We start from the raw sequence: 10,468 nt of genomic DNA, 5'->3' as shown, positions 1-10,468 counted from the left end.
AGTAAGAACATGTGGTATTTGGTTTTCTGTTCCTGTGTTAGTTTCTGAGGATAATGGCCTCCAGCTCTATCTATGTCCCCGCATAGGACATTACAGGTGGAACTGGATTGGGTATCCCAGATTTGGTTCCTATGTATCTTGCTTTGCATTTCTTCTTGATTTCACCAGCATCTGAGCTTGTATGTGAGGTCAGAGAAAGAATCGTGGCAAGAATAAGCTCTGAGGATTTCAGAAATTTGTCCTCATTGGGTTTGAAGCTCTTAAGTTGGCTGTGGTCATCCAATTGACAAGCCTAAACTCTGCTATCACGCCTTTGTATGTTGAGATTGAAGAATCTGACTGTGGGAAAGTCCAGACTATTCCCAGCAATTTCTTTCCATCTGTTTTATTTCTTCAATGCTCCAGTCATCAGATAATCTTCCAGCTGACTGAAGATACACAAGCAAGTCCATCAGAGACAAACTGGGGAGGCCAGGCCAGAAAAACCATATCGTGAGCTAAATAAGTGGTAGTTTTTATTAAGCCATTAGGTTGTGATGTGGTTTGTTACTCAGTGCCCAAAAATTGACATAGACTTACACCATGTGTATGTTTCCTTCAACTCATCTTCTTGATGGGTTTTGAGATCTTGAAGGCAAAGAACTATAACTCATCAGAAGGTCCAATTCAGGTCTCTGCCTTGGGTGGTGAGCTTGGCTATGAAACAACAGAGACTACTGTGGACCAATGCAACGCCAGGTGAACCACTCCTTTAATTGTTTATCAGTGTTGACCCATTTCTCATACATCACTAGCTTCAAGAATCTTTGGAGTAGCCCCAAATTCCCATCTACAGAGGATCTAACACTGTGGTTTCCTTCCTGGGCATACATCCCCTCTGTTCCAAGAACAACTTCCAATTTTTATTCAGAGAGTTGTTTTTCACCTATTCCCAGTTCCTGTGTTTTGAGTGGCACTCTACCCCTAGCTGCAGAGGTGCAGCTCATCCTATGTGTGATAGACAATCTGTAAGATGGTCCTTAAAGACTTCCACTTTCCAATAGTCTCACTTTGCAAAATCCCTTGCCCTTGAGCATGGGCTGGCCTTACTCATAAAGAGCAGAAAACAGAAACATGATAGGATGTCACTTCTGAAATTAGATTGCAAAAAGACTGTGGTTTCCAAACTGGGCACCCTCACTTGAATCATGTGCCCTAGGAGAAGCCAGCTGCCATGTCCAGAGGCAGCCCTGTGGAGGGAACTATGAAGTGAGGAACTGGGGTCGCCAACAACCATGTGAGTAAGCTTGGAAATGAATCCCATCTTCCCCCAGCTGAACCTTCACGTGTGACTACAACCCTGGTCAATAGCTTAACCACATCCTCATGACAGACTTTATACTACCTAAGCCACACCCAGATTCCTGATCCACAGACATTGAGAGGTCATAAATGTTTATTGCTTTAAAGTTTTGGGGTAACTTGTTACACAGTAATAGCTAATACAACTTAGGTTTGGCCAATCCCAATCAAAGCACCTCACTTGCCTCCCCGCTCCACCCACAGTTCTTGGCTCAGGAATGCACATGTGACCGGGCCAAGTCAACTGGAGTAAACTACAACACTTTTATAGGACCTCCCACTCTTTCTCACTGGACATGATCTTAGGAGGATGACAGGCCAGGATTTCTGCAGCCATGTTGTCCCTACAAGTGGGGAGTCCTGGACTATCTTATTGGTCTCTGTAACACCAGTAGCCAGAACTGTGCTTGGCTCAGAGTTGGGGCTCAATATTTATTAAATGAAAGATGGGTTTATATCTGGCAGAGGGGGAAAGTTTGAGAAGCTGGCATGGAATGAGGAGGAATAAGAGGCAGCAATGGTAACCTCTTCTATATAATACTGTCTTAAATGGAATGCATGTTCAAACATCTGTAGAATCCCAGGTATTTTTGTTTTCTAAATGTGATGCCTAGAACACAGTTTCTTCCTGAAGTTTAAATGGGCTTCAGCCAACTTTAACTGGCAGAGTTTCTAAAATGCTGCAAAGATTAGTGCACTAGGTAAGATAAATGGATTCACTGTATCTTTCCAGTGCTCCATTTACTGAAGCTTTTTCAAGAAGGGAAGAGATGAATACACGCTGTAGAGAGTCATAATGTACGTAGCGTGAACAGGTTTGCTCTTTTCTACTACCCACTAGCCTTAGCAGCTACAAAGGCATGTGCTACAGATTGGATTACTCTATCTTTTGAAAAGAAAACAGAAGCATGACTTTATTCAGAGAAGAAGGTATCAGGTTGACACCCAGTGATTTAGTACTGTGCCACTCTGCTGTGAGAGTGTGTAGCTCCTTATCATGCCAGCAGGGTTTAGAAGCAGTCTCCCTTATTTCTCCCTCTTCTCTTGGGCCTCCCTGCACAAGCTGTTGAAAAAAAAAAAAAAATGGCTTTAACCCCCCACCCTTTTTTGGCAGGTGCTAAGCTAAATTAGGAGAATATAAGTAAAAGGTAAGTCATTTTACAAATAGCAACATCCTCATGGACAACAAACAAAGGGTCCCCTCTGTACTGACACCAGCCTCTTTCCTGACTTTTGTCATGGCTGGAATAAAATCTTATGTACTTTGTGCTACATACATAAGCTTAATAAACACAAATCACATTGAGTGGATGACTGTGCACATACCCTGATTAAGGGCACAAGAAAATATGAAGGTCCTCAAACCTGTGACTCACGAACGACAGAGGTCTCAACCTCAAGTGGTTACAGCAGCCAGGGAAGTGGATGGAAGGTATAAGACAATAGGGGGTGATGGAGACTGTGGCAAAATGAGAACATACACTGCTTTTAAAGGAGAGAGCATTTCTCAGTTCTGTAGAATTATTTCCATGTGGAAACATAGGCTTAGAGCTGCTAGTCTTTTGTTTCTTTTTTCAAGGGACTCTAAAAGTACAGGAATTTATATAAAGTATCTTATTTTTTCATGTTCACAATGGTTTTAATTAAATAAAATTCTATGTGAGTAAAATTAAGCTTATCTAATGGCTACAAACTGGATCTTCAGTTTGTAACCTCTGTAACGTGATCCATTTAAGAAAAGACATATAAACAAGAGCTTGCATATAGTAATTCAGTTTAATCATATCAATTCTTAAACAAAAAATTTCCTCCAAGAGACAATAGTTCACAGTAACTGCAAAGCTTACTCACAATTTTTAAAAATATTGGTCATGCTTAGCATTCAAAGAAGATATTATAGAATAACTGTAAAAACTTTTACCAGGAACATTAGCTTCTGACTTGAAAAATTACAAATACTGAAGCATTTTGGTATCAGACACAGTAGTTTTGACATTGTCTGTTCATTTGATGAGTTTCTGGAAGTTTGGAAAATTGTATCTCTATAATTGGATAATGCGCTTATTCTAAACTAAACATTTTCAAATGTAGAAAACAAACTAGCAAGCTACACATACAAAGAAAAGCCCTCTAAGACAAGCTTTCCACATGTTGAATGCCAGCATGTGCACCGTGAATCCTGGAAGACTAGAATTGATACGTACGCTTGGCCTGAAGTCTTACACCCCAGGCTCAATGATGGAGTTTGCATTCACCTACACATTAATGACAAACTCTGGGTTAGTGTAAGAGAAGCCAGCAAATTCATTTTGGTCCAAGTTCATGATGAAGAGTTTGTCAGTGGGGGTCAGTTCCACAGGCTGTCTGGTGAACTCTTTGTCGAAGTTGGAGGTGTCTCTCTTGTCTCTCTGCCAAATGGAAAGTAAACACATTAACACAGCATAAGAAGAAAGACACAGGACCAAGATACGCCAGTCATCAGATGGCTGATGCCATCTCATGAACAGAGTCAGAAAGAGCCCTGTGCTGAAAATTTTTAGCAGCTGCTCTCCACGTACTAGCTTTCATTTCACATTGTATGTTGGCTTGGGGATAGAAACGTGGTGGAAATTTTCTAAGAAAAGAAATGTCATTGAATTTCTGTAAGAATTGTCATAAAGTGGTGTGTGTGTGTGTGTGTGTGTGGTGGTGGTGTATTTTCTTTGGCTTTAGGATGAATTGAATTGGAAGCTACTTATTACCATGCTTAATGTTATAGAAATAACCATTAGGTAGAGCGTCCTGGAGAAAACCATTCAGTAGCAGCCCAGGTGGCTTGAAGACCTCTTTATTTGAAAAGGTGAACTGCTGCCCATCTACTCTGCCCCCAAGAAGGCAGAATGACCATGTGGAGAAATCAGATCACTGCTTAATGAAAGGAATTGACCACTGTCAGCTCGAAAATCCACCCACAGACTAGAATTGGGTCTTTATCAGGCAGAAGTTCTCTCCAAAGACATTTTTAGCATGTATCTAGTCAACAAACTATGAGAGAAAACCCAAAGCTTAAAGGAAGGTGTGTAAGGGGAGCCTTAAAACAAAATAAAACAAAACAAAATAAACTCAAAGCAACTCGATTCTCCTAGTAAGTCTGACATTTCTTTTTTTGTTCAGTAGGAAGGTGGGGAAGAAATTAACTCCCATTTACTAGCAATTGTTTGGGGCAAGTCTCACCAGGGAACATCAGAATGTGGGCTAATAAAGGAATCTGTATGATGCGCCAACCTCCTTAGGGTCCTTGCAAGCCTCTTGTCTTTTCTCATCATCACCACACCCACCTGGGGCAGGTAGAGTTGGAGTCCTCACCTCCTATATATGACATATGAGAGAACCGAGGCACAAGCAGGCAGGGCGGCATGCCCAAGATTTCAGAGGGTTCCTGATTTTTACCTGACAACATCGCTGCTACATAGGCCTCATCTCAGTCCCTCGGACTGGAGGGACAGCCCAATGGCTGTTTTATTACAAGACAACCAGAGAAGAAGGCCTTGGATTCACTAGTGCCCTGCACATTCCCGGGCTGCAGCCAAAGTTGTGTCAGATTATAAAGGCCAGGGGGTCAGTAAGTATTGACTAACTCATGAGCATTTGAGCCATCAACACTTAGGCTTTAGGTTTAGCCCCCTAATGGGCACTAGCTGTTAAGGATCTCTCATTGCTGGGTTCACTCTCCTTTGCAAAACACCTTTTACAAGACTTGCTTCTTTGTGGCTGCTCCCCTGAGATAGGTAAAATGTCTCTATGGAGTTCCCTCCTTATTCTTGCCGTGTCTGTGTGAGAGTCGGGGAGTGAGGTGGACACACAGGTCTCAGGAGTACACGTGGGTATGTGTGGCTAGAGTGGAGCAGGTTAAGATGCTGACAGAGCTGTTTCCTGGGGTCCATCTCTACCATGTCCCACCTGCCCTGTTTGTCTTGTCCTGTCTGCTGTTAGCCTGTGGGGTGCTACAGGAATTTCCATCCCCCAGGCGCTCGGTGTGTTACTTCCGGTGTTCACAGCAAAGCTCGAATGTCTCCTCTTTAATATTGTCTGTGCATCTCTCTCCCAATCCCCATGAGTCACACTTTAGCATCCTTTAATTATCTTGATTGCACTTATTGCTTTCAGAAATTGTCTTGTTTATTTATTATTTCTCTCCAAGAAACAGTATTCTTGGAGAACTTCTTGGAGAGCAACAATAAACAGGGTCCTCATCAGGTTCTTCACTACTGTATTTCCAGTGCCAAGAAGAGTGCCTGGCACACAGTAGGTTGTTTGTAATTATTTGTGGAATAAAGGAAGACTTGGGATATGCCTCTATCCTTTTCACAACTTATAATTACCCCCGAGCCAGAAACTTTACTCTGAGGCGAAACAATGGAATGTATTCCCATTGATCTTAAAGGTCTTCCAAATGGGCCACTGTCCCTTTTGAACCCCTTTATAAACTGAACTGTGTTAGGGCCCTTAAAGGTCTGAGAACTCCAGAACAGTGTGTGAGCTAAAAGGCAGGTACATTTGGAGCTAGAAGACACAAACCTGCCTTTTTTTTAGGTCTCCCTTGGTCTCATCAACCCTATCTGGTCTCATCAACCCTATTTCGCTTTCCCTGCCTGTGGGCATCTTAGCAAACATTACCTTCTGACCAGCCCCACCTTGGAAAGCCCTGTCCTCTTTGTTGTGCTGGTGATGGCTAATGCTTCAGATAACCACAAGGTTCAGACAGGACTTGCCTTTATGGACTTTGCCCTGTGGGCAGATCCCCAGAGAAAATACTCCTGGATTTTACCACAGAAGTTGGGAGAGAATGAGCTTCTCTGTTGAGATCATTTCTTTGAGGCTGATAGCATCTGAAACCACGTGAGAACAGCAGCACTCATCCAAGGAGGGTTATTAATTCTACTGACCTCCCATTAATCCCCCAAGAAGGCCCTTGTGGCTATGGCCCTGTCCTCTCTTAAAAAAGCTCTGTTTCTCAGTTTCTTCTGCACTGGAAATGTGGATAGAAAAGGAAGTGGTAGAAATTCTGACTTTCCATGGAAAGTTTCTCTAAAAGAGATTTGACTTGAGTATCTATTTCTGCAAACTATTAAACTTTTGAAAAATAATGGCAAGAATTTGGAAAATGTTGAGTGCATTATATAAACACACTATATTCCTTCCTTCCTGCCTTCTTTCCTTCCTTCTTCCGTTCTTTCTTTTTCTTCTTTCTTTCTCTCTCTCTCTCTCTTTCTCTTTCCATCCATCCTACATTGTTTTCTAAAGTTGTCTCAGATCATTTGTCAGTGGCCTAGTGTTTCTCCATGGTTTTCATCTTCCTGAGAGCATGTCCAAGCAAAATGAGATCATGAGCCAACCACCAGATGAGAGACCTCAAATCTTGCCTGTTGGTGGGCCTGGCTCAGAGATGCCTGTTGCCTTGCTATGAGGATCAGGACACCCAGGTTTTTATCCCAGTTGACTGACTTTGGGCAAGTTCCTTCCTCTTTCCAGATGCCAGTTTCTCAACGATAAAGTGAGGGGGCTTTGCTCCGATTTTCCTCCTTCTCTAATTGCCTAAACTTGCCAGCTAGAACTTCAAGTTTGCTTCACCTTAGGTCCTGATTGCCATCATAGTGGGGACAGCAGGGACGGTCCCCAAGCCTGAAGCAAGAAGAGGACAGAGAAGGATGAACTGCAGGAGACTTTGCCTAAGCAGAAGTCCAAACCCCATTTTTCCGTAAAGATGAGACATCTTACTTCAAGGACATTTGTCAAGTTGTCAAAATTTCCCTGATGGTCTCTCAGAAGCCCTGGAACTTCTGGAAATCACTTGAACTGTGATAAGAATTCTCTTTAGAGCTGCCTGAGAATAGCAGGACACGGCAGGTGAGGAGGAGGAGTCACCTGCTGTCTTAATCCGCTCAGACAGGAGTGAAATTTCTCCCACCCAAGGGCTTTAGGGAGCTTGGGCTTTAGGGAGCTTGCAAAGCTGTTTGCTAGAAGGAAGATTTAGTCCAAGCTGGGAGGAGTAGTGATTTTGATAAGAAAATCAAGAGCCCCATTCATGTTCCCAGCTGGTCTCTAAACTTGACTTTGGGCTCCAATATCCTCGTTGGCTCTGCCCAGGTCTTCCCACCCCACTATAGGCCACTGGCAGCCCCTGAATGGGCCACAGCCCCCGCCTCTCCGAGTAGTTGAACACTGGGGCCAAGATTAAAGCTCCACAGTTAGTTCCTTTCTCCTGAGTTCCCTCCTCAGTTCCCACTTTGTAGTTTAGGTCCACGTTTTTCAAAAAGATCAGCTTTCCTTGAAATAGTATTTCTTCTTCTTTTCTTTTTTTTTTTTTTTATTGTATCTCGATGCTAGAAGAAAAATGGCACATAACAGAGATCCAGATACAAATGAACATTTCCACAAACATCTTGCAAAACAACATCAAAGTGAGGAATACAACCATCTTTGTTTCAAGAAACGGTGTCTTTTTCAGAGCACTTAATTAGCTTTCTAAAGCCAGTAACAAATCTAGACAAATCCCATTCCCACAGGCCTCAGTCTGCTAGGCTCCGCAGCCGTCTTCTTGGTTAAATCAAAGCAGGTCGTCAATGTGGTTAATAACATTTGAACACATATTTTAAAGCATGTGTAACAATGTGAGTCACTTTTTTTTTTTTTTTTTTTTTTTTTTTGCATTTGAACATCAACAGAAACAAAACCCCAAAGCAAATAAAGTTTGAAATGCAATGTAAAACCAGGGCCCTTTGGGGGCCTTGCTAGAGTGACTGTGTTTTTTCAGGGAGTGGTGCCAAATGCCCTTTTCAAGTAGTTTGGGGATGAGAGTGATCAAAGACATAATGTATCAGAAACTCCAACACTGAGGTAGCACCCAAGCTGGTTGCCCTTTGACCCCTTGAAGTGCTTTTAGACTGAGACTGTCTAAAAGCACATTCTTGGAATTTTAGAACTTTGATAACTTTAACTTTGAGTTTAAAAAAATAACAAGTAACATTTTGTTTTGAGCATGTTCTTTTCAAGGTCTGGTGCCTCCAGAACAGGTGAAATAGAGGGATTCCTCTTAGGCAAAGCAACCATACACTTGGATACAAGCCAAGCTCCAGGCCCGGAAGTAGAAGAGTACTGCTAACATCCAATTATCCACAGATTGGATGGTTTGGGGTGAATATGGCAGTGCAGAAAAAGAGGGAAAGAAAGCAGGCATTTTCTCTCCCCATTGGGTCTACTTAGCTGACATGCTGCGGAAAACAAATTGTAAGAGGACTTTGATAATGTGTTAATTATGCAGCTGCATTTTCCATAGGCCATCTGCATAATCCCATCTCATAGAGATGCTCCAAACTACCTGAGGACATTTGGGTTCTGAAACACTGTCACTCTAGTCTCATCAGAAAATCAAACATGGATGCAACTTGGCAATGAAAAACATAAAAATGTCACCACAATAGCCGTTGAGCTTGAATGACAGAAATGAAGGACGGAGATCTACACATCTACTTAGCTCTTGACTTCGGGTTTTAAAAATTCAGAGTTAACAAAGGAAAATCCTTCGAATTCTGATTGGTCAATATTCCTGATGACTTCCTGGTCGGGAGGTGTTAGGACTGGTGGATGGCGGGTGAAAAATCGGTCGAAGTTTTCAGCATTTCGCCCACACTATGAGAGGGGAAGAAAAGAACTTGTGGTGGGTGGGAAAAAAACAAAAACAAAAGCCAAAATAAAACAGAACCTAGCATAATCGGGTGTGCTTTTCTCCAATCCCTTCCCTTTCAGAAACTCAGAGAGGTTGTTTCAAATGATCAGAAATGAGAGCAACATAAAATGCAAAATTCTCATGACCTTTGGTGCACGACCTTGGGTTCCCGACCTTCAGTTTTTGTAGCTCATGAGCCGTTTCTGGTGTCCTTCTGGGCAGTCAGGAGATGGATGGCAAAGGCATGAGATGGTGGGGCCAGAGGCATGTGGCATGTCCCCCCAACCCACCCCGAGAAGTCAGCCAAGCTCATCTGTTGGAATACATGGGATCAAGGCACCTGAGATGTTTCAGGGGGTGCGAGATGCAAAGTAATGACCCATTTATACATCACCTGGGAGATCCCAGTATTTATAGCAGCAGACCCCTCAAAGTGCTGTCCTCCAGCTCTCAATCAGGAGCAGTGGATGTTTTCCAACTCAACAGAATACAATTTATAAACTCCAGCCAATGGAGGAAGATCCCAATGAAGATCTGGGTTTGATGCTTACAACGCCTGGGCAACCACGAGGCTCCTGGTTAGCTGGAGCAGTCATTGACCATTAAGTGCAACGTACCAGGAGGTAAATTCAGTCACTCCCTCTTCAATTAGGAAGGAGGAATGTGGGAGGAAATACAAACCATTGTTTGGTGAAGCAATCAGGTTCTAGAGAGAAAATAGTTGCCATTTCTCACTCATCCTGCTGGTCTTTCTATACAAAAAGGCCCCTATCTGAGGCAGAGTTATAACACATAGGTGCATGTACATGTGTGTACATGTGTGCATGCATGCACGAGTGCTCACACCTGTACATGCTAATTCCCACCTAATGAGAAGGGGCAAACCACTAATTTGGGGTCCCTTTTCTTTGCCAGCAAATCCCATTTGCACAAAAGCTCTATGCATTTCCAACACAGTATCTATAGGGGGTAACCACAACCTAATACTATAATAGTAATAGTAGCAATAATAACCATGACTGTCGATATTTATGATGCATTTGCTATATGCCAGTGCAAAATGCTCTTTACTGAAAAGTTCTTTACTTGCATTACCTTATTTAATCTTCCCAATGGCCCTATGAAGTGGGTATTATCATCTCCATTTTATAGATGAGGGAACTGAGACCAGGGAGATTATGTAATTTGTTCAAGGTCACACAGTGAACCAATAGCAGAGCAAGATGAATCAGGTCCATCTGACATCAGAGCACAAGTTTCTGGCTCCATTTTACAAGCAGAGTGGCCGTGCACAGTGGCTCACACCTGTAATCCCAGCACTTTGGGAGGACGAGGCAGGTGGATCACGAGGTCAGGAGATTGAGACCAGCCTGGCCAACATGGTGAAACCCCATCTCTACTAAAAATACAAAAATTAGCCAG

The 10,468-nt window shown here is 42.8% G+C and overlaps 1 protein-coding gene across 1 annotated transcript in view; it reads right to left on the bottom strand.

Moving 5' to 3' along the window:
- Positions 1-3,098: 3,098 nt before the first annotated feature.
- PRKCB (protein kinase C, beta) overlaps positions 3,099-10,468 on the bottom strand; it is a gene marked incomplete at its 5' end in the record, with an annotated part of 390,293 nt that continues 382,923 nt past the window's right edge. Inside the window, one exon of the mRNA XM_011958268.1 lies at positions 3,099-3,749. Within this exon, the coding sequence (XP_011813658.1) occupies positions 3,597-3,749 (153 nt within the window). The remainder of the gene's footprint in view (positions 3,750-10,468) is intronic.

This window comes from Colobus angolensis, unplaced genomic scaffold (assembly GCF_000951035.1).
Source record: "Colobus angolensis palliatus isolate OR3802 unplaced genomic scaffold, Cang.pa_1.0 Scaffold464, whole genome shotgun sequence".
NCBI lineage: Eukaryota > Metazoa > Chordata > Mammalia > Primates > Cercopithecidae > Colobus > Colobus angolensis.
The sequence above is the reverse complement of the archived record's forward strand: the minus strand, read 5'-3'. Positions and strand labels throughout refer to the sequence as shown.